Below are 25,376 nucleotides of genomic sequence, written 5' to 3'. Positions count from 1 at the left end.
CTTTCTCTCTCCTTCAATTCTAAATGCTAACTTTGCAGGGTATTCTTGGTTGGAAGCTGTTTTCTTTCAGTACTTTGAATGTATCCTGCTGTCCCCTTTCTGGCCTGCAATGTTTGTGCTGAAAAACATGCTGACAGTCTTATGGGGGTGGGGGGTTCGGTTACCCCTACATGTAACAAGTGGTTTTTCTCTTGCTACTTTTAAGACCTCTTTAACTTTTGGTATTTTAATTACAAAAGGTCTTGGTGTAAGTCTCTTCGGGATCATCTAACTTGGAACCTTCTGGTCTTCCTGGATCTGGATGTCTGTTTCCTTCCCCAGGTTAGGAAAGTTTTCAGCTATTACTTCTTCAAGTAAGTTCTTTGTGCTTTTCTCTACCCTCTCCTCCTTCTGGAACACTTACAATGCAAATGTTAGTCTGCTTGATGTTGCCCCTTTAAGACCCTTGAGCTATCCTCACTTTTTTCATTCTTTTTGCTGCTCTGATTGGGTGAGTTCCACTGTCCTCCTTCTGCTCCATCTAGTCTGTTGTTGAACGCCTCTAGTTTCTCAGTCATGTATTTTTCAGCACTGTGACTTACATTTGATATTTGATACTTTCTTATATTTTCTATTTAAGTTCTTTGTCCATCCATTCTTATCCCAAGTTCAATGAGCATCTTTATGACCATTTCTTTGAGCTCTCTATCAGGCAAATTACTTACCTCCATTTCATTAAGGCTTTTTTCTGAAGTTTTTATCTTGTTCTTTTATTAGAAACATTCTTTTGTTTCTCGATTTTGCTTAACTCTGTTTCTACGTATAAGATGAAATAGCCACCTCTCCCAGGCTTGAAGGAGTAGCCTCATGTAGATGAACCTTAACATCCAACCTTGCTAACTGCTACTTGTCTCTTGACATTTCATGATTATCCAAGCAGCTTGTTCTTTTTTAATAGCTCCCAATTGTTGGAAGGTGTGCCAAGACCTGTCATTATCCCAAAGGAGGTAATCTCAGCACCTACACTGAGACTGATTGGAAGGAAGCCAAATCATCAGGCAGCAGCTTTTGAATAAAGCAAATATACACAGTCTTGTAAGACCACAAGCATAAGACCTGCTAGCCACCAGACCAGGCAATCTACAGGTATCTGCTAGGCAACAGCTGAAAAAACCAGGGCTCCAGACAAGTGTATAATCTCCTTTGTGGAGGATACCAGCAAGCTGTAGCAAGACAGAGGGAGAGTGCAAAAATGACATTGTTCAGCCTATGTTCCCTGGATGGTAAAGATGGTACCCACTTAAAAAAAAAAAAGTCTGGAATAAAAGAATGTGTGTGTATATACATGTGTATCTGTATGTGTGTGTGTGTATGTATGTATATATGGCACCTGCCAGCTTTCATAAGTTAGTTAGCACTAAAATGTTGCCCACTAGCTCCTCTGTCCCTGGAGAGTATCCCCTATAGGCCCCTGCCTCTTATGATTAGCAAATGAATCTCTTTCACACATAGTCTGGGTACGTTTTGAATGGCTGCCTCTGCCCTGGTCCCTAGGGTGAGTGAATTTCTGTAAGAGCCCTCTAAAAGCTGTTTCTCAGATCACTATAGCCCTGGGTATTAGGGGCATGAGCTCTGTTGCTTTCCAAAGCTAGATGTTCTGGGGGCTCTTCTCTCAGGTACAGGTCTTAAAAGTTGGGGTGCCTGATGTGCGGTAGGAACCTTTCACTCAGGAAGAAGCTCCAGGTATGTGAGTTCCCTTCTGATTGTAGACTGCAGTGCTGGAGGTGGGGTCTGTGGGGAGACTGGGTCTCAGCCTCTCCTGCATGCTTCCATGTGACCCTTTTCTTGTTTGCTAACGTGAGGGAACTGTTCAGGTAGTTTTCAGGTCTTTTTTAGAGGAAATTGTTCCAGATGTAGCTGTAGATGTGGTGTGTCCATAGAAGGAAGAGAGTTCAGGATCCTCCTCTGTTGCCATCTTATACTACCTCTCCAACTCTGATTAGTTTTTTTTTTTTTTAATCATCTTTTCTGCATTAGAATTCCTAACTGGTTATTTAAAATGCAACTAATTTTTGCATTAAACTCAACTTTACTAAAAGCTCTTATAGCAAATAGCTTTTCAATTGATTCCCTCGGGTTTTTCAGGAATGTAACATAACTTGTAAGTAATATCTGGGTTCTTCCTTCCAGTATTTATTACTGCTTACTTTATTCTCTTTTCTACCTGTTCTAACACCTCCAGAAAAATCTTATACCATTAACAAGCATAATATAAGGTGTCTTTGCCATTCCAGACTTTAACTGCTTTATGTGTTTCATTATTAAGACTGATGTTGCTGGGCACCTGGGTGGCTCAGTTGGTTAAGTGACTGCCTTCGGCTCAGGTCATGATCCTGGAGTCCCGGGATCGAGTCCCGCATCGGGCTCCCTGCTCGGCAGGGAGTCTGCTTCTCCCTCTGACCCTCCTCCCTCTCATGCTCTCTGTCTCTCATTCTCTCTGTCTCAAATAAATAAATAAAATCTTTAAAAAAAAAAAAAAAAGACTGATGTTGCTGGTCTTTTCAGGTTAAGGACAAATTCATGTATTTATATTTACTCAGTATTTTAATCAGGAATAGATGGTGAATTTTTTTTTTTTTTTTTTTTAAGATTTTATTTATTTATTTGAGACAGAGAGCATGAGAGGGAGGAGGGTCAGAGGGAGAAGCAGACTCCCTGCCGAGCAGGGAGCCCGATGCGGGACTCGATCCCGGGACTCCAGGATCATGACCTGAGCCGAAGGCAGTCGCTTAACCAACTGAGCCACCCAGGCGCCCGATGGTGAATTTGATCATCTGTTTCCTTTGGCTTAACAGATTTTATTTTGAAATATCTTTAGGGATGCCTGGGTGGCTCAGTTGGTTAAGGGTCTGCCTTCAGCTCAGGTCAGGATCCCAGGGTCCTGGGATGGAGTCCCACATCAGGGCTCCTTGCTTGGCAGGGAGCCTGCTTCTCCCTCTGCCGCTCCCCCTGCTTGTGCACACTCTCTCTCTGACAAATAAATAAATAAAAATCTTTAAAAAAAAAAAAAAAAAAGATGCTAGCTTAAAGAAAGAAATATCCTTAATTCCTGGAATAAACCTCATTTGGCCATGACCTATTACTCATTTAATCTGTGAGATTCTATTTCTTAATATTTCAACTTAGGACTTTTATAAGGATAAGACACTCACCTGATACTTTAATACATCTACATTATAGTAAGAAGCAGCTGGATTTTGCTCTGATAGCTTCTTGAGGTAGATAGTAACAGCTTGCATGTTCATCCAAAAATCTTTTGTGTTAGAATCACACTGCGATGGATCACTGTATGCGTAAGAAATATTTTTGTTATTTTATCTGACTTGGCTTTATCCTTTGCCTCTGTATTGTCATTTGGTGACCTGGGAAAGACTAGTAGGAATAACCCAAAAGGAGGGAAAACTAAAGTTAGGGGGATAAAGAACAGAACACAGAAACTTCCTTGAATAATGAAATAATGGGAGGGAGAGAAGGATTTAACAACTACCACGATCCCCACCCAAGACACACACAGGCAGTAGAAGGCTGTATTGTCACCCAACTCAATTATTATTACTTCAATAAAGAAGGAAAAGTTTTACAGGAATTTCACCTTCAAAACAAAAGTACACAAACCTGAACACAAGTTGTGCATTTGGAAGAATTTGCTCTAGTCTGCTGATATTTTTCACCCTGAAGCATAGCACAGCTGGAGATGGATTGCTAGTGAAGACCTTAATAATTCCACTTGGGAATGATATTGTCATGTCACCAGTGATCTTCACAATACACCTGAAATTAGGGAGTTGGAAAATTTTAAGTGGTGTATATAAGGCGTTGTAATATACACTTAAAACATACTTGGTTAAAAAGGACACATAAAATCTTTCATCATAATTAATTATATTGAAAAAATAATTGGTATTTAAAAAATGATGGTATGTGAAATGGCATATGCATGTATCCTCATCTTTGCTTAGACTTAAACTCCAAACACAAATGCAAGCATAAAGATCATATTCCTTCACTTGTTTGTGGAAACCATCCCCTGGCTGTACTATAAGGACACTGCTTCCTTGGTAACATTATCCTAGATCCACTCGCAGCTTTTTTTCCCTGAAAAACCCCACAGAGTCCTGGGCCTGACAGTGGCAGTGGGAGATGTTGCCCCTTCCAACTCTCTATTCCTACTTCCTTCCTAAAAACCTCCAGCCTCTTTTGTAACCCCAACCATCAAACTATACTACTTGGTATTCCATCCCTTTCAAGTTACCTTCAATACTCCCTTTAATTTTCCTGAAAATTTTAGCTCTTGGCCCACTGTCAGTCTGTCTCTGTACCACTACTCCTATCTTAATTTTTAGCAATTTCAATATCCACACAGATAATCCTAATATTTTGGTCACCTAGTTCTCAGCCCCTTACCTCCACTGATCCTGTCTTCCAGACTACCTCAGACACACCACAGCCCCTCCATCATCTCAATTTCAGCATCCCCGCTCCTCTAACGGCCACTTCCTCTTTTCCCGGCTCATTCTGTCTAGTACCACATCTCCAACAAGTCTCCAACCTCCTCAAAGCTTCCACAATCCACTGTTCCTACTACCTTTTCACTCATTCCTTCAGATCCCCATTTCCTCGTCTCTTGGGATTTCCTGGTCCATCACTGTGCAATGCTACCTCTTCTCATACCTTCTTTCTCCTCCAACCTGCAATATTCCTTTCCCCTACCCGTAGCCATTGACTTTAAATTTTCCTGAGGAAATAAAATCAGGAAAGAACTTACTCAGTCTCACAACTGCACTCCTACTTGACTCTGTATTCGTACCTTCCCTCCTGTTTCAACAGATGATCAGTCTGTGCACCTAAGGCCAATCTCACTGCTCCTGCATTGATGCTCATCTCGTTCTACATATCAAAGGACTTCACTCATGGAATTGTACCCTTTCCTGCAAGTTCAATTTTTTCCAAAAATAATGGATCTTTCCCATTAGTGTACAGACATGATAAAATGTATATCATCTTTTAAAAAATGAACTAAAATTAATAAAAACTTTCTCTGATTCTATCAATCATTTCTCTGCTGTTACCACTCCACCTCTCTCCTTCCACTTGGAGCAAAACATCTTGAAAGTTTTCTACACTTTCCCTTTTCAAATATAGTCATATTTGCATCATCTCCTACTCTTGAACTCCCTCCAAGCATGCTTTCATCTCCAGCACTCAACTAAAATCACTCTTGTAAATGTCACCAATGAGTTCCATAATGTCAAAGGTCCATTTTTCCTGACGTATCATCAGCATCAGTTCATCCTTCACGAAAGGGTTTTAATTCACTTCATTTCTGGGACACTGCTCTACTGGTTCTCTCCTCACCTCTCTTGCTGCATGCTGTATCAAATTCCTTTACCAAATCACTGTCATCTTCCTATTTTCGAAACACTGAAGGGAGCCAGAGTTCTCATCAGATCTCTTCTGTATTCCCTGAGGCCTGTGGCTCTCAGGATTGTATACAAATTAATGACTACTAAATACTTTATCTCTCGCCTAAGATCTATTCCCTGAACTCCAGAGTCATGTATTTAGTTGTTTTAATAAGTACTTTAAACTTACCAATCTCTTCCCTTCCCAAATCTTGACAACCCTTGTTTTCAAAAGGAATTCAATATCGCATTATTACTCACGATTTCCTCAGCTAATAACCTTATATAAGCTGCCATCATCTCTCACCTGGACTGCTGTGGTTAACCTTCTCTGCTTGTACTCTGGCTCCTTCTAGTTTATTCTCCATATGGCAGCCACAGTGCTCCTTCAAAAACCTAAGTAACCTCATCATTTCTCTGCTCAAAAGCCTTCACTGGTTTCCCACCTTGCTCAAAATAAACTCCAAACTCACCATGGTCTACAATTCCCAACCTGATCTGGTCCCTCTAAGGACTTATCTTTGACTACTCCCTTGCTAATTCCAACTTAGTGACGTAATATTCTCTTTGCTGTTCATCGAATATGCCAAGCACACTCTGCCCTCAGACATCTGCATGGTTTGCTCCACAATGTCTTTGAAACACCTTAAATTTAACATCAAAAAGGTTTTCTTTGGGGGCACCTGCGTGGCTCAGTCGTTAAGGGTCTGCCTTCAGCTCAGGTCATGATCTCAGGGTCCTGGGATCGAGCCCCGCATCGGGCTCCCTGCTCTGCGGGAAGCCTGCTTCTCCCTCTCCCACTCCCCCTGCTTGTGTTCCCTCTCTAGCTGTATCTCTCTCTGTCAAATAAATAAATAAAATCTTTTTTAAAAAAATGGTCCTCTCCGATCATTTTATCTAAAAAAAAAAAAAAAAAAAATTACCCCTCTATTGTAATTTTGTCTCCTCTTACCCTAGTTTATTTTTCTTCATAGCATATATATCAATACCACTCCCTTTCATGTTGTTCAACATGTAATTATCCATTAATTACTCAAGTGTGGAGGATACATCAATATAGAAAAAGTTCTCTCAAAGTTTTGCATTACTGTAAGAGAAAACTAATAAGCTGATTCTCACATAATACAAGCTTATAACATTGTCTTTCTTACACATAGTAAGCATTCAAATATTTGATGAATGAATGTATGCTGAATGAGTACGGTTATACATGAAAAGTAGGGGTGGTCATTCACCAAAACATTTTCTTAAAAGAAGGGGGTTAAACCAATTCCTTGATAAGAGTTTCATAAATGAGACATATATTCTAGGTCTCTCTGGCAAATATAACACTTTACCAAAGATATACATTAAACCAAGATTCAGAGTTCTATCCCTCGTCAGCTGCCATCATCCTGCTCTATAGACATGTCAAACAACAGATGGGTCGTAATGGTCATAAACCTTGGGTAAGAATATAAATAAACTGGGGAGATAAAGCCATTAATGCTGATTATAGTGATTTTTTTTTTTTAAAGACAATGGCTAAATGACTATATTTGATAGCAAAAAAGGCAGGTAAATAAATAACAGAAAACTATTACAGAATCAAAATGTAACTCTGAAAATTTACCACTAGGCCCTCTCCCCACCAAACACATGCACACACACACACACATCTTTTTAAAACTAACTTGGTGGGATCTGCTCCTTTAAAATAGGCATTAACAGATTCTGTGAGGGCAACTGCCACAGGTAAGGTGTCTTGATTTCCAAGGCTGACAGGGCTGGGACCTCGTGACACACCTAGAATACATACAATTCATTTGTTAAATCCTACATAAACACATTTATAAAATTCATCAAGACAGGTAAAATCACAATGTTAGCTTGTCACAAATGACTCTATTACTGGTTCCATTGATGGCTCATGTATAAATCTGGAGGTTAAGAAATAGAGCATAAAACACATTGGAACGTAATACAGAGGACAAAAAAAGTCAGGAAAACACATCACACTGACTTCTTTTAAATGAAATGACACTGAACACTGGGGTTAAGGAATATCAGAACCCTTCCCCTGAAGAACTAAAATTACTAAAACATTTCTTCACAACCCTTCAGATACTAAATTGTTTCAGGTTCTACCAATCACATACAGCAGGGCATTAAACTGGATTTTTGTATTTCAGCTACTTCTATACATCAGCTATTTCTAAATTATACACTACCCATTATAATTCTTTTACTTCTTCTTTGTCTAATGCTTACATTTTATTTCCTTACCTTGATAAATGGGATTAATGTTTTTTTTATAACATTCCTGTTATAAATATAATCCTGTATATTATCTAAGTAAACTTTATCTATATAAACATCAGGGTTTTATTTTGTTTTTTTTTTTTTAAGACTTCATTTATTTATTTGACAGAGACACAGTGAGAGAGGGAACACAGCAGGGAGAGTGGAAGAGGGAGAAGCAGGCTTCCCGCTGAGCAGAGAGCCCGATGCGGGGCTCCATCCCAGGACCCTGGGGATCATGACCTGAGCCGAAGGCAGACGCTTGACTGAGCCACCCAGGCACTCCTAAACATCAGTTTTTTTTGAAGAATAATAAAATGTAGGGGCGCCTGGGTGGCTCAGTCGTTAAGCCAGTAACATAAAAATCTCAACAAATCACAACAGCTACTATTTACTAACTCTAACATGTGTCCAGCACTGAGCTAAGGTAGCATGAAAAAAATGCTGCCTTTTGAAACCAAAAGTAGTTTTCCAAAGCGGGAGCATACTTGGGGAATGAGGGATGGCTAGAAAGATGAGAGGGGAGGAGGATGTATCTAGAGAAATGTTTAAGGCCCAGATCACAGCATGGAGGACCTTTAATTTTATCCTTATGGCACTAAAAACCACTAAGAATGTTTAAGAGAAACATGGCTACATTTTTCATTTAGTAAGATCACTCTGAACACAGAGTGGATCCTGGAATGAAGAGAAAAATGTCTGTTGTCATGGATTCAATTTTGGATCAGGTGAGAGATGATTAAATGAAAGGTAAGGAGGGGCGCCTGGGTGGTTCAGTCGTTAAGCGTCTGCCTTCCGCTCAGGTCATGATCCCAGGGTCCTGGGATCCAGCCCCTTATCGGGCTCCCTGCTCAGTAAGAAGCCTGCTTCTCCCTCTCTCCCTCCCCCTGCTTGTGTTCCCTCTCTCACTGTCTCTCTGTCAAATAAATAATATCTTTAAAAAATAAATAAATAAATAAATAAATGAAAGATAAGGGGCTGATCAAGAGGCAGAAATTTCAGGTATGTGCATAGGAAAATGTTAAGTGAAAAAAAAAAGACTAAGTATAGATTAACTGAATACAACTATGCAAACACATGCTTGTGCACTGGGAAAATTTCACTGTATATGTGAATAAGTTCAGTGAACTTTAAAAAAAAAAATACATTGTTCTAGGGGTGCCTGGGTGGCTCAGGTGTTAAGCATCTGCCTTTGGCTTCAGGTCATGATCTCAGGGTCCTGGGATTGAGCCCCACATCGGGCTCCCTGCTCGGCAGGAAGCCTGCTTCTCCCTCTCCCACTCCCCCTGCTTGTGTTCCCTCTCTCTCTCTTTCAAATAAATAAATAAAAATCTTTAAAAAAAAAATACATTTTTCTAAACTAGAGGGTCACCAGAAATTCAGAAAAGCGTATTTTTCAGAGGAAGATGAAAGCTATTATACTTTTTTACTAAACAAAACTATATTCTCAATTATGAATTCAATCTTTTCCCTTAAAACACCTACAACAAATGGATATTTACACAGTCATGGGTAACGCTAATGTCTGCTCCTACTTTGACATAAAAAAAATCAAAAGAAGGGGCGCCTGGGTGGCTCAGTCTTTGGGCATCTGCTTTCGGCTCAGGTCATGATCCCAGAGTCCTGGGATCGAGCCCCACATTGGGCTCCCTGCTCGGTGGGAAGCCTGCTTCTCTCCCTCTCCCCCGCTTGTGTTCTGCTCTCACTCTCTCTCTTCTGTCAAATAAATAAATAAAATCTTTAAAAAATAAATTCAAAAGAAACCTACATATTATTATTTTTAATTATCCAACTTGGGCATATAAAATGAGAATTCTTGAAATAGTCCCTGTAAATTGTTAAGCCCATTATTGAAATATTGGCAAGTAGAAAAAAATCACTGAACAGTAAGGGGAAAAAACTCAAAACCCACTTAACATCTTGGCATATCCCCTTGAGTATTTCCTATTCTTATTTGCCTTTCAAAATCATATTGCATATGCATAGTTCAAAAAAAAGTTTGACATAGGAAATATGTAATCAAGTCCTTAAAATAGTATAGAAGTCTAAATTTATAATGTACTATTCAGAATAAATCATTTCTTAGAAATAAAAAAGTCCCTGTATTCTTTAGAATGGTATCACATATTCTAATTTTGGTGTCATTGTTCTATATTTAAACAACTGTATGTTTCGAAAATGCAGAGAGCTTATAAAATTGAAGTAAGAAGTATCTTCCTATAACAATCAATGGATAATTTTGTGGAATTCCTTTTGGCTCAGGATTAAAAAACACTCCCAATTATTTGCTACCTTTGTACCTCCAACCTCACCTCACAATATGGATGGCTTTCCTAGGACAGTCTTTGCTCTGGTAGTTGAGGTATTACCATTCTTTTAACTGACATAGTCTTTCTGCTTCTTTTCTAATCACTTTTTCTCTGGTTCTGACAACTTTAGCAATAAGATTTATGGACATTCTTTAATGCTGAGGAGGAAAGAAAAGCAAGGAGATGGAAGGCAATACAGAAATACTGTAGGTTTTTATAAGGGGGGAGCTGATATCAATAGATCCTGTACAGCAACTGGACATAATTAGTACAAAATCGAGAAAGTTAAACCTTAGAGTTATTCTTGACTTCTGAGACAGCATACATCGCTGAAAAAGGAAAAATGAGGTAACAAAGTATTTTAGATACTTTAGGATCATTAGTCAACACATACGTTGCTTCTGATACAATACCTTGTGAAGTCTCACAGTGCTTTTCAATTTCAGAGAGTGTCCCAATCAAATTATCATCTTCTATCATATTTAAATAAAAGTATTGCAGGAAAAGAAAACATTTTCAAGAAGAATCAAAAACTTAAACATAATAAAAAAAAAGTTAACTTTTATGGTAGATTTAAAGTGCCTTTGTTGTACAAAATCCACATTGTATCTTGCCTGCCATACCATCGTATCACCTCCCTGTGGTTCCCTTATTGCCGGCGCTGGCCCAAACTAAAAACAAGTATGTACCTAGTACCTACTCAATCAAAAACAGTTTCCATCACAAATTGAAATCCTTCTAAATAACCTAGGGAAAATGGAGAACTAAAGCAAATTTTGGTTACCCAGACCACCTGTCTAACTTTTAAAGGACCCTCTGTTTTTTATGACTGAAACAGTCTGCAAAACCAAAATTAGTAACATATATACAAAGAAAATATAAGAAGAAAGTGCTCAATACAGCAAATAGAAAAACTTACTAGATGTATTCTACCTGAAGTTAAAAGATAGGAAAAATGATATGCTCATAAAGGTGTATATAAAATAAGATGGTAACATCATGTTTGGACATGTAAAAATCAAAGAACTTTTAATCTTACGTTAGCCTATATTATGTCATTTCTACGATGGCCACACTTAGAAAATGCCCTTCTCCTTTCTGAGTTTTGACAAATCAAATTGGATATAATTAAATCTGCTTAAATATGGCTATTATTCTCAAACTTAGCATGCATCACAATCACCTGGAAGGCCTGTTTAAAAATTGCTAGCCCCACACCAAGTTTGGGATTTAAAAGGTCTCTGTTTCTAGTAAGTTCCCAGGTGATGCACACAGATGATGTAGGTACAAGGATCACACTTGGAGCACTACTGAATTATGCTGAGTTAGTGTGCATCAGTGATTGGCATTATCAAAGATAAACTCATTACTACTTAGAAGCAGTGGCAGGGACAGTTCTAACTTTGATGAGAAGTTGTCACTCCCATAACACAGCAGCTTTAAGTGGCTTTGTGCTTTACTAACAGTGGGTGAGAAATGTAGTAAGAATTTGTAGAAAAAATTAAAGATAGAAAAATGTCTTGAGCAAAATCTAGATGTAATAAAATACTGGATTTACTGGGTGGGATTTAGGTTTATACGCCTGCATCCTAACATCTACTTTTAGATCTTTATGATTTAAATTCTTGTAGAAATACTTATTAATTGCAAGCACAAAACTCCTTTAAGTTGAATCATTATTAAAATAAAAACTCCAAGGAATGCAAGTATCACTTCACATTAGAAAGGACTGCATAATATTTGGCCTTCAACTATTTATATTGGTCAGTAGTTTATAAATTTGATGCACTCTTAACAGTGCTTAAAAAAAAAAAAAAGCCTCCTATTCAAGTAACAGAAACTGTGTAACAGAAAAGGAAAATGTGGCTAGTTTGATAACACCAGGTGTGTTTCCAAAATCCAAAATTTCTAATGTTAAATTCTTCATGAGCTCATTAAAAAACAAAATTCAGCCTGACCATACTCGGAATGCTAACTATCACATGTAATCTATGATAATCACTTACCTACTGTTGGAGTATTGGCAGCACTTAATGAAGCTGAAGATGAGATAGAGGAAGAACTTTCTGCCCGGGCTAAAGGAGCTGCAGGAGGTGGGCTAGTATTGGAAGTTACAGGTGGGCTGAATGGCCTGGGCTTAAAAACAAAAAGTTATTTACCAAAATGCTAAAACAGTTCTTCCTTATAAGAAAAGATTTTTAGGTATCAGGTAAGATTAATTTTAATATACTAAATCTAATTTATTGTTTCTTGTAACTAAAAATAGAAATGCCCTAGGTCAAATCATTTTCAAGAGTAGATTAAAGGCTGAGAAGGCTATTTTAAAATAATGCTGTCAAGAGAACCTTTAACCAAAGAACATTTTCTCTATTTCAAAAAGTATGTTTAAGACAGATTCTCAGAAGTTAAATTGTAAGTTTAAACAGTATGAAGGCTTTTCATACATACTGCCAAACTGCTTCCCAAAAGGATTATTCACTTTACTGTCTATAAATATAAGAGAATATTTCTCTGCACCCTTGTCAGCAATGAATGAGCATTAGAAGAAAAATAACTTTTAAATTGATAAAAATAAGATTGGCATTTTGCGCCTTTTATGAGTTGTCTTTGTTAGCTTTCTCTGATTTAGTTTCGTGAGGGCTTAGTATAACCTGAGCTTTCACTAATCCTTTGCTTTATTTGCTGCAAACCCTAAATCTTGCCTGCCCTTTATTTTCGGTGTTTACAAACGTGTCCATTTTCCCTTTATAATTCCTTATAATGCTTCCTCATTGAGACAGTTTACCCCATAAAAGAGGTTTGAGAAATCTTAATTCTACTGTGTTCCCACTTTTCTAAACATAAAAACAAATACAAAAAATAGAACTTCATTTCTTTTACCTGGGGAAATGGATTTTTCCCTTCTACATTCCTAAGTGTTCCAATAATAGATGAGCAACACTTCCTCAGGGATTTCATTTTTTAAAATAAGGCATGCTTACCTTATTTAAAAATAACCTTTTCCTGCTTATAAAAGTATTAAGTGAAAACAATACTTATTTAGTGCCTACTATGTGTCAGGCCATGGGTTAGGAACTACATACAAAGCAGTGAATAAAAAAAGATATTGTTCCTGTCCTCAATTAGTTGAGGGACATGAAAAAAAAATGGCAAAAACAAAACCCTTAATAAGCATTCATACACTAAAATTAGTCAACTCTTGATTCTATGAATATACATTTATAAAAATTAGATACCATCCAAAGTGTTTTATACTAAGTAAACCCCCACTCCCGCAAATAACTTTAAACTATTAGTTCCAGAGAATGGCTTTTTGATGACTGATAATGATGACTAGTAAGACTGAAAAAATATAGTAAGGTGTAAAACTGCAGCTCCCTATATATACAGATGAAAGTAGTGCATGGCATGAGGCCAAACACATAGTAAATTCAACAGCTAATCTGAAACCTGCAAGCTTGGAAAAAAGTCCTGATCAACTACTGTGGGGGAAATTTCTCCTGTAGCAACATGGCCTTATGACCAATATTATGTCGCTACATTTTTATAATTTACAATTTAGAATGTGTACTTTATAATTTTTTATGAAAGGACAAAAACACCTATTTTTTCAAGTGGTTTTCCCTTATTGTAGAATGGCACTGTCCAGTATGGTAGCCACTAGCACTAGAAATGTGGCTAGTCCAAATTTGAGATGAGCTTTAAGTATAAAATGCACAGATTTTGAAGACTTAGCACACACAAACAGAAAAGATACTCTCACTCCTTATACTGATTACATTATAAAATGATTTTTTTTAATGAGTAAAATAAGTCAATTTCACTGTTTTTACTTTTTTAATGTGGCTACTAGAAAACTTTAATATATGTTGCTGTGTGGTATTTCTATTGAACAGCACTACTTAAAAACAGCAGTTCTTAAAATGCATCAGAAGCACTCAGAGGGCCACTTCACAGAGCTTCTGATTTTCCTGGGGTAGAGCCAGAGAAACTGCATTTCTACCAAGATCCTACGTGATGGTAATGCTGCTGCTGGTCTGGGGACCAAACTTTGAAAACAACTGCTCTAGAACAATGAGGCATTCCCTATCGAAATGTGAAAGGGTGTGATTATAGACCTTGTGAACATCTAGTCTCCCCAGAAAAGTGCACATACAAGCATGCAAGGAAAAGAGCACTCTGATGTACAGCTGGAGAGAATTCAAATCAGCATAACCTTTCTGGTGGTCAATACAGCAATAATCAAGAGTCTTAAAAATGTGCCTTTAGTTCATGAATTTTACTTTAAAATTTTTTACTAATAATGTATGCAAAGAAGTAAACAAAAGGATATTCATTAAGACATTGTTTATAATGAAATCATTAAGGCAATGCTGAATAATGAAAACTTGGAAATAAACTAAATGTCAAATAATCACATTTCTAAAAACCTTTGAAAATTTAATGCTGACAGACAGTGGTGTTGTAAGAGCATTTATGCTCTGCAGTCGTTTCAAAAGGTGCTCCTTGAAGCCCTCAGGGTGGTTTCTAGAAGGTTTGCAAGGCTAGGGCAGGGAATAAAGGGTGAAAGATTCAAGTAGAAAAGTCCCACTTTTACTTATTTAATAGATTTGCAACTTAAAATCATTTGACAAAGGATTCTACCACTTGAAAGAAGTTTGAAATATATGGAATAATTCATGAAATAGAAAGATATCCCCCAAATATTTTCAAGTGAAGAATAAAAAATATGTAAGGTATGACCTTTGATTTATCATTCACAGTTAACTTTTTTGAGCAATTACTTGCATTCCAAGCAACTCATTTAAGTCTCAACCACCTATTATCTTTATACCCATTTACCGATAAGGAAACAGAGACTCCAAATATATAACTTGGTTAATGTTGCTCAGGTAATTACTCACTAATAAGCTGTGCTTTTTTAACAACTATGTTTTACTGCAAATGAATACTTAAGCACTCAAAAATTAATGAAAGGGTATAATAAAAGAGGTTAAGTGGATATCTTTGGGTCATGAAGTATGGAAGGGATTTTAATTTTCTGTTTTATCTATTTCCCAAATTTTACATGATCTCTTATAATCAGGAAAAAATCCCATGTTACTAAGAGGCAGTCATTTTTGTATTACTCAAATAATCATCATCTTGGCAGCCTGTACCTAGAGTCTTTGAGTTCACTTCCTTAGGTCTGTTAGTTAGGATAAAAGGAGAAAGATGTCACCGTTTCAACACTTGGTGCTCCACCCTTTTCATTTATTCATGAAACATCTCCTCGCTATGTGACAGGTATTATGCAAAGTATGAGTTCGCCCAAAGGTACAGTCCGGTGAAGGGAACACACAAGGAAAGTATATATAATGTAATTTGTGCACCAGAAGAAATATGAGCAAAGTATAGGGGTATAAGGAAGAGAATGATTAAATCTACTTGGGGAAGAGTAATGATCAAAGAGGGCTTTAGCTAGATGATAGCTGGTTCTTAAAAAAAGAGACCAGTGTCCTACATAGACAACTGAGGGACATTTTAGTAAAGGGAGCAAAATAAAACACGGATGCATAAAAGAATATGATGTGTTTGATGAACAGTGGAAAGTTTCAAAGGGCTGGAACATAGGTTGCAAAGAGGAGAAACTTGGGCAGTTAGTCTGGTAATAACCTAGGTGTTGAGGCAACTTGATAAAAAGCCTTGTACATTCAGCTAAAACATTCAACCACATGGATAGTGGGGAACCACTGGAGACGTCTGTCTGGGGAAAAACGTTAAGCTTGACTTTTAGAAATACAACACTGGTAATTAGTGTAAAACATGAAGCAAAGTAGAAGAGATGAGAGGCAAGTGGTTTGGGAGAGCCTCACTCTGAATGTAACTTGTAGATTTTCTTTAATTACCTGACAGCTTTTGTAGGCCAATACTTTTTTCCTGAAGCAACATGTACTTTGACAAGTCAGTTAAGTGATCTGAACAAACTCTAGTTTCCTTATGTATAAAACAAAGCTGGACTAGATGCCCTCCAGGATTCTCCGGCCAGTATACTTCTAAGCCCTAAGAACAGCCCACCATTTCTTCCTTAGTATTTGACTTAAAGCAGAGTTACATGACTGTTGCTTCTTAAATGTGAAAGAATGATTACTGAATGGGATTTTTATGTGCTAACTTTCTCCGGAATCTCCTTTCCTCCTAAGCAATGTATCAATCCATGTGTATGATCACTGAGATAATATGAGGGAGTAAAGGGAAATGTTGGATGGGAAACTTTTCTACTCTTTGAAGACTCAAGTAGATAATTCCAAGTGCTTAACTGTAAAGGGGCATATAGAAAAAATACCATTTGCATCTTAAATCAAACAGTTATAATTAAAAAAAAAACAAACACCTGAGTACATACTATTTCATTAATCCCACTGAGTTTGCCTGAAGTAAGCTTTGGTCTGGAAGCAGGCCTTGGAGGTGGGACAATGGTGCCTACAGAAAGAGGAGTTGTGGGCCTGGCTGGTAAGGGGAAAAAGAGAATTTGAAGAAAATCATTAGTTTGTAGCAATCCTTACATAAAGACATCCTATTATAGAGGAACTCTTAGGACTCAAAGCTCATTTTCAGGAGTTTTTAAATATATATAATTATTGATATTTGGTGAAATACTGGGAATCTATCAAATAGGCTTTTCTTGAAGCTAACAATATTCCTGGAAAAAAAACAAAAAACAAAAAACATTAACTTTTCAGTAGAACTGACACACATCAACTGTATTCCTATTTCAATTCTTTATACACGTAAAAAAATAAAATCTGACAAATAAGCTAGTGAAAATAAACCAATTGAAGGCTAAGGTCTTTAGTTTATTGCCAGTCCATCTACTTACAGACAGTAATGTAAGACCAAGCCTTTGAAGTAACACCTTCGAAGTAGTAACATGAACTCTAAATAAAACACTTACCTTAATTAAAAGTCAAATTACAAGTTGAATTACATTGCAAAGTTTCTGGTGATAATTAGAAGTATTAAAAATATCTTATTTATGAAAAAAATTCCTCTATAGAATTCCAGCCCCTATAGAAATCCTATATAACATTCACTGCTCCTAAATCCTACATAAATTTAATGTTCACTGTTTTTCAACGCCATCTGCAAGTTTTGCCACTTTATAAATCAGACACTAACCTGAGTAATCCTAATTAAAAATAACTCTATCTTGGTAGAAATTAATGAAATCCAAGTGTACATCATCAAAAGTCACGAATGTATTAGCATAATCAAAACAAGAGAAGAATGGAAGCAAATACGTTTAAATCATCTCTTTTTTTTTTTTTTTTTTTTTTAAAGATTTTACTTATTTGTCAGAGAGGGGGAGCGGCAGGCAGAGAGAGAAGCAGGCTCTGTGCTGAAAAAGGAGCCTGACGAGGGACTCGATCCCAGGACCCTGGGATCATGACTTCAGCCGAAGGCAGATGCCTACCCGACTGAGCCACACAGGCATCCCTGTTTAAGTCATCTTTATTTTAAAGGATTTTCAAATCCCTTTGGTTCATTCTAAAAGGTGGGGCTGTAATTCACACTGAAGAATATGGATGGGAAGAAATATAAATCATTACATTAAGTTTGCAGATGTGCAAAGTTAAAAATATATCAACAGGCCTCAGTATATCCATGGAGAAACAAACTGACGACCCATGGTCACTGATGAAGCAATGTAGGTGTGAAAGGAAGGAGAATGGAGGCAACAGGAAAGGTAGTCACAGAGGCGTGAAAGTCACAGCGTGAGGGGTATGGAATCATTTAGAAAGCATGTCCTAGGAAAGGATAATAGATACAAGCACAGTTCAAGTTGCTTGAGGGAAACAACATAAAGCTGCTAAGAAACCATGTGTAGATTCTAAGGCTGCTGCCTTCTTCCAGTGAGCACCACTTCTTTCATGCTGCGCTCCTACTTTAAACAGTACACTGGAAGAAATGTGCACCAACCTGAGAACCATAACACTTCCCTGTGCTATGACATACTGACTTTAAAGATAGGCTCATTATCAATGGAAACAGCACTGACCGATATCCAAGTTATTTCAAGCTTGTGAGAGCTTAACACCATAGAGACATGTATACCTGAGCTTCATTACTGACAAATGGCCTGTCCAAATTACAGTAAGATTGACTCCAAACAAACCTAGCCTGGTAGAACTGTTAAAGTTCAGCTCTTTCAAATAATCACAATTTGCTTTTTCAAATTCCAAATACATGCTGGTTTCAAGTAAAGACTCAATTACTGTACACTCAAACAAATTATTGGGAGACAAAGAGTTTCTGTTGCACTCTTCGAGTTCCTTAAGCTGAAGGAGGGGAAAGCAGTTGAAAACCAGAAGCAACAGGAAAATTCTTGAACAAAAGCATGAATCTACATAGCCAAATAGTTTTCTTGTTTCAGGTTAATGTTATTTTAATCACTCAAAACTAGAAAAATGTAGTAATACATTTTTTAAACAAAAACCTGAGCCCAAATTTTCTATTAACTGAGGAAAATAAGTACGTGGATTAAGAAACTTAAAAAACATATGAGTAAAACTGAAGGTCCAAAATATATAAAGCCATAATTATTCCTGTTTTCTCAGAGGAGCAAAAGGTATCTCTAACAGTTGGCAAAAGTCTAAACACTGATATATAAATAAAACCGTCCTATGATAAGTCTTACTGTAGACCATTTCTTCTGTTGACGACTTAACTGAGCACTTGTAATCTGCAAAAATCCCTTAAAATTATCTTTTGAAAAATATTAGACTAGTTTTTTATATTAATTCCAACACTAGATTTTATCTATCACTAGCCAGTCAGGCACTTTGCTGAGTAACACAGCACTATCACCTTTTCACCTTGTCACATCTTTTGAGATTTTTACCATCTCTCTTTTCACATGACTAACATTCTTGGAAAGGTAAAATAATTTGACATCATGTTTCAGACTGTATAGGAAGGTAAAAATGCATACAAAAGTGAACTTAAAACATATATTAACCTTTTGTTACTTTTTATTTCATAGCTACTACACATCAAATGGCCACTGAACAAAAATGAACCATTTTTAACCTGAAGTTAAAAGTGATAGGGGTGAAACATACTTGAGACAGTTAGCAAGAGGAAAAGCAAGAACTTTTTTGAAAAGGAAGAGACAGTGCTGAAAGAGTAAGAAACTAATGGCAGAGTCAGGAAGAAATTTCTATATAACTAAAGCCTCTGTGATACCAATGTGAAAATTTTTATTCAGTATTTTGAAAAAGTAATTTTAAATATATTAACAAAATTGAAAAACATACTTAGAATGATCTTCATTCTAAATACAAAACATCATTCTGACATTTTCACTAAACAAAAAAGAGACTGTAATGACAACTTCAGTTTTTCCTGTATACTTACTTTTCTTATACAATCTATTAGGTTAGTTTTATAAAACTAAATAAAATAACATGCCCATTGAGGAAGGCTACAATGCCACTTCAGATTATGTTCAACCATCTTTCATTGTTTCTTGCTGTTTTACAAGTATTAAATATAGATCACTGCTCCTTCAAAATTCCAAATTGGAGTTAAGGTTGCCTAACATCCATTTATAATTTCTTTTAAAAATTGGTTTATGAACAATCTAATTTTAAATACCGGTGTTTACTTTATTAATAGTAAAATGTTTTGGAATGGCTTATAGTTTAGTTAATATGTCAGAGTGCAATGAACAGAATGAAGACTTTAAAATTAGTAAGATCCAGGTTTGAATCAATGCTTCATCATTTCCTATGAAATGATCTCAGAGAAGTTCCTGATCATCTCTGAGCTTTACTTTTTTTTTAATCTACAAACAGGGACATTAAAATGGACTTCATGGAGCAGTTAATGAAGTGAAACTAAACAGAGTGTGTGTAACTCCTAGCAGAGTAACGTGGCATGAACTCGATCAATTCAAGTTCTCTCCTCACCATTCCATCACTCTCCTAACCCCAAATACTGAACAGCATTCATGAAATCCCAGAGAAGGCTGAAGACCAACTTAAAGTGAATTTATTTTCTTGCTTTGAACAAGCAATGGTTTTATTAAACAAGCATTTTGATGCCTACTTGGATTGTTGGCTAGTGGGATTTTATATTTTGAAGAAAAGAGAAAATGAACATATTCTCGCCAAAACAACAACTAAAAAGCATTCATCAGGTTCTTTGACACATTGCTTGGGAAGTGCTAAAGCCTTTCTGGAAAGCAGTTTGGCAATAAATACCAATGGGTATATCTTGAGACTCAAACGTTGTACTGATAAATTATAAGGATATTACGAAACATACACAAAATTCTATCCATGGATTTTCATAATACTAGAAAACTGGATGCAACTCAAATGTCTGGTAAGAAAAGACTGATAACACTAATGCACATCTATGCAGTGGAATTATCTAAGAACAGTGAGAATTATTTGGGCACTGATAAGGGAATGATGCATAGAAATATATAAATTTAAGCCATAGGTCCTTCAGCTAACAAAACCAGTATAAAATCACTTTATCTGGCAATATGAGAGGATAAGTTAAGAATATTTTTTATCACTAAGTATAACACAAAAGTGACTAATGAATTCCTCAGTTTAAATATATATATATACACATACACACACACACATTACCTGATGATGATGACGAAGTTAGTGAAGTTGAAGAAGATGAATCAAGAGATGGTCCAAACAGGGGATCCCAAGCAAGTAAATCACTGGTCCCTTTCCTGCAATAACATTTTAAAAATAAAGATTTTAACAAATGAATATTTTATTAGTATAAAATTTAGTCACTTTTATCTCACAGAATTGTAATAGCTAAATATATAGCATTTAAAAGTTGGATATTCTGCCAATGGAATATGTGAAGAAACTTAACAAATACTGGTTTAAATTAAAATTTTTTTTAACTACTATAAGCAGAACTTCTGATAACATTATGTAGGAGGCAGTAGAGAAGATAATGGGCACCAATCACACCTTCTCAACTGTGTTTGGGGCTGTAAGAATAGAAATCATTTCAGCTTTACAAATGAAGAAAAGCAGCCCACTGGAGTCTAAATGAGCTACCCAAGGACACAAAGGTACTTGATTCTACAGTAGTGTCAGGTCTGTTCATTCACACCTAGCACCAAATCATGCACAGGAAATCAGGCAGAAATTTTATAAGGTCAGAGTTAAGTACTTTTAAAAAAATCTTTTACCCTTTCCTCTTCATCTTTGAAATTGGCAAGTACAGAAGTAAGTCCAACAGCTTGATATAAATTTCAAAGGTCTGATTACTATAGTAGATCATGCAAGGGCAGGACTTCTCCCTAGACAATCCACAGCCTGGGCCACTGAGGCAGTCTAGTGAAATGTTTGGATCATGCATGTCTTTTTACGAGAGGTCATCAAGACTATGGACAAAATCATCAAGAGCATCAACTTTCAAGTTTCAAAAAACTCAACATGCTGTATAACCAAAGATTTCCCACCAATGACCCCTTGAAATCCACCGGACTAATTTCTCTTAGGATTCAACTTAATCCCATTAAAACAATATTTTAATGTATCAAACTGCCATTATTTAATACAGTGTTTTTAAATCTTAGAAAACAGGCTCATTACAATGAAAATGGTACAATTATCTATAAGCACATATCTAGTATCTCAGCATGCACCTACATGGAAGCACACTACATCCTGTATATAAAATGGAGAATCACAACTGCATAAATTACTAAAAACAAAATTTTTAAAACACTGAACTTACCTTTAAAAATGATAAATGAATACCATCACTGTGCTCAATTAGTGCCTAGTTTTCAAAGTATCAAATTATCTCAAGCTATCCATTTAATGAAGCCTATACTTTTACTTATGCAAAAAAGAAATTAAAAGAATGTATTCTTATTGACAGATACTGAAATGAAAAAGGACCCATGAAACACTGGCTTAAAACATTTTTTTCTTTTTAAAAAGAGCTAGCAACACGTTTTCTAGCCTTTTTAACTTAACTGAGACACTTCCTTGTTTTGAAGTTCATGAAAAGGACAATCTATTTTACACAGTCACAGCCAAAACTGAAGGAAGAAAGAAAATTTCCATGAGAATAACTAGTTGAAATACAGACATGAACGAACTTGGGACATTAGCCTTTATTTAGCAGCAGTGAAGCCACCAAGGCCATTTATAAGGATTTTTAAAAAAATTATAGTGTCAAATGAGAATTTAAAACAGCTAGAAACTCCACAGAGTGTTTCACAGCTTAGAAAAGAGGATGATTACCAACACTCAAACTGAAACTGCAAAGATAATAAAACTCTAGAAAAAAAGGAGAAAAGAATATTTAATTCTAAACACAGTAAAGGGGTAAGGATGAACAGGTAGAGGACAAAGGTTTTTTAGTACAGTTGAACTATTCTGTATGACACCATAATGGTAGAGACACATGTCCTTACCCATTTGTCAAAACTCACAGGATACATAAGAACAAGAGTGGATCCTAATGTAAACCACGGTGACAATGATGTGTCAGTGTAGGTTCATCAGTTCTAACAAATGTGTTACTCTAGTGGGGGATTCTGATAGTGAAGGAGACTGGGCATATATGGGGGCAGAGAATATATATGCAAAACCTCTGTAGCTTCCCCTCAATTTTGCTATGAACCTAAAAGTGCTATGAATAGTCTATTTAAAAATAAAATATAACTATGAAACTTACTCATTGGATGCAGCACATGGCTTTGATTTTGTTAGCTCTTCACCTAATTAAAAAAATCGAAATATGAAAAAATTCATAATCTGAGTAATATTTAAATGTTAAGAGAAACATTATATGAATAACTCATTACTATGAACAATTTTTAAATTGTGGAATTGGTAACAGTTTTTTAAATTATGAAGAAAAGGAAAATAAGACTTTTTTTTAAGATTTTATTTATTTATTTGACAGAGACACAGCAAGAGAGGGAATTTAGAGGGAGTGGGGGAGGGAGAAGCAGGCTTCCCGACGAGCAGGGAGCCCAATGCAGGGCTTGATCCCAGGACCCTGGGATCATGACCTGAGCCGAACAAAGGCAGACGCCTAACGACTGAGCCACCCAGACGCCCCAGGAAAATAAGACTTCAGCAAGTTTTCTAACATGCTAAGAATATCATCTAAGAATATCAAAATAATAGCTGAATTTCTGCTATGTCCTCATTTCTTCTAACATCTTTGGTAAGAAATTACTTAGGTCAATGAAACTATCATATTCATGAAAATAAAACTGCTGTTCAGATCACTGAAATATGGGCTAGAACTATAAAAGTTAGAACATATGTTGAAATACATAAGTATTCAAGAATTATAGCTGATGAATCATGAAAGCATTTTTCAAGTTCTAAGAATATTATTATGTTGACCAAAAATAGTTATTCTTGAAGGATATCTTGAAAAATTAAAATTTTTATAGGAACCTAGAGCAACAGTCTTGATAAGATAGGCTGTTTTGCTCCCTTTTGCACTGGTAATGTGAATCATTTCATTAGCAACTGTACGAAAGTAAAGAGACTCAGTAATGTGCAAAAGTCATGTCAGTTCATAAGCAAATTTCCCTGCACCTTAATGTCTTAGATCACTAACCAATAGCTGATGAATGAAAATACAGCAACATGGGTAAGTGCAGCAAACTATGAGGAATACCACTCTGTACATGATGTCCCTTCCTACCACACTGTCCCACATTGAGCTCAATTTGGCCCTCTGTTTGGCCCCAAAGTACCTACTGTGCTCTTCTCCTCCATGTTCCTGCAATTTGCCCTTTCATAAGTAACTGCATAAAAGCAGCCCACTTTTATCCTCATTTTCCTGGCATCCCTATATCAATAAGCTACTCACCATTTTTTTTTTAAACTAAAATCTTACTTTTAGTTTGGTATTTATTATGCATTTAATAAGTCTTGTCAATTGTGCTAGAATTTTTTTTAAAATTTTGATTTGAAGGAGAGAGCATGAACCGAAGGGGGGAGGGCAGGGATGGGAAAAGGAAGAGGGAGAAGCAGGTTCCCCACCGAGCAGGGAGGCCAACGTGGGGCTTGATCTCAGGATGCCGGGATCATGACCTGAGCCAAAGGGAGATGCTTAACCGACTGAGCCACCCAGGTACCCCTAATCTTATGGGTAGAATTTTTAATAGGATTGATGTTATGATTTTTATTAAGCCTTATGTTTACAAAATTGCATAACTTTTGAGTAGGCTGCCTCAACTCTACTTTTTCCCACCTTCGATATTTTTAATGATGATGCTAAAGATGCCAGCACCCACCCCCCAATTTTTTAGTATAATTAAGTTACTATACTAAAAACCATACAATACAAATTGCAATTATGATATGACTTATAAGTAAGTAAAGCTAAAACTTACTCATCTCATAATGCCTTCTGGTTCATGAGGCAGAGTTATGCCAGTTAAAACAGTTTTAACATTGTTATCTTTGGCTTTGTTGATTTCTGAAAAATGTTGTAGCCAAGTATTAAACTTGAAGGCATGTCTAAATACTAAAAGAAATAATATACCTAAGTTGTCTTCTGTTTAAAGTTAGTATCCTTCTAGTCTGTTGTTAACAGTTGTGATGAGAACAAACCATTTATTTCTCTAACTACATATGTAAGGCTACAATAAGCTTAGCAAACTGCCTAATAAAATTTTTTTAAGATTTTATTTATTTATCTGACAGCGCGCACAAGCAGGGGGAGCAACAGTGGGAGGGGGAGAAGGAGGCTCCCCAGCAAGCAGGGAGCCTGACATGGGACTCGATCACAGGACCCTGGGATCATGACCTGAGCTGAAGGCAGACACTTAACCAAATGAGCCACCCAGGCGCCCCTGCCTGATAAATTTTAATAGACATAAAATAACCAATTCAAATGTCAAACTTACTAGATGAATTCCGATTCATCTGCACCTAAAACAGAAATGCAAACACTACGTGTCATTAAACAAATAATTTGGTAATGAAATACTTGGTAAAAAAAAAAAAAAATTTTTTTTTTACATATATTTTTAATTTTTTTAAGTAGGTTCCATGCCCAACACGGTGTTTGAACTCACAATGCTAAGATCAAGAGTTGCATGCTCTAACAGAGTGAGCCAGCCAGGTTCATACTTCATAAAATGTTAATGGGCATCCAATTTTAAGTTGTTTTTAGTATATCTACTCAATTATAAACTACATTAAAAAAAACTTTCAGTGTTTTATAGTAAAAGATTATCAAAATGTTAGTACCTACAGCAAGATACTGTGATCTGCTAGTTTAAAAAATTTAAAACAAATACTTTGAAAATCAACGTTCAAACATTAAAAGGATT

The 25,376-nt window shown here is 36.3% G+C and overlaps 1 protein-coding gene across 1 annotated transcript in view; it reads right to left on the bottom strand.

Moving 5' to 3' along the window:
* The window catches only part of FCHO2 (FCH and mu domain containing endocytic adaptor 2), a 127,273-nt gene that overhangs the window by 15,144 nt on the left and 86,753 nt on the right, over positions 1 to 25,376 (bottom strand). Inside the window, 8 exon segments of the mRNA XM_021702060.2 lie at positions 3,192 to 3,324; positions 3,655 to 3,810; positions 7,115 to 7,226; positions 12,037 to 12,166; positions 16,416 to 16,519; positions 20,674 to 20,768; positions 22,748 to 22,790; positions 24,948 to 24,972. Coding sequence (XP_021557735.1) covers positions 3,192 to 3,324; positions 3,655 to 3,810; positions 7,115 to 7,226; positions 12,037 to 12,166; positions 16,416 to 16,519; positions 20,674 to 20,768; positions 22,748 to 22,790; positions 24,948 to 24,972 — 798 coding nt within the window.

The sequence above is a fragment of the Neomonachus schauinslandi genome, chromosome 7 (genome assembly GCF_002201575.2).
Source record: "Neomonachus schauinslandi chromosome 7, ASM220157v2, whole genome shotgun sequence".
Classification (NCBI taxonomy): domain Eukaryota; kingdom Metazoa; phylum Chordata; class Mammalia; order Carnivora; family Phocidae; genus Neomonachus; species Neomonachus schauinslandi.
Note: the sequence above shows the minus strand (reverse complement) of the source record. Positions and strands in the feature narration are given on the sequence as shown.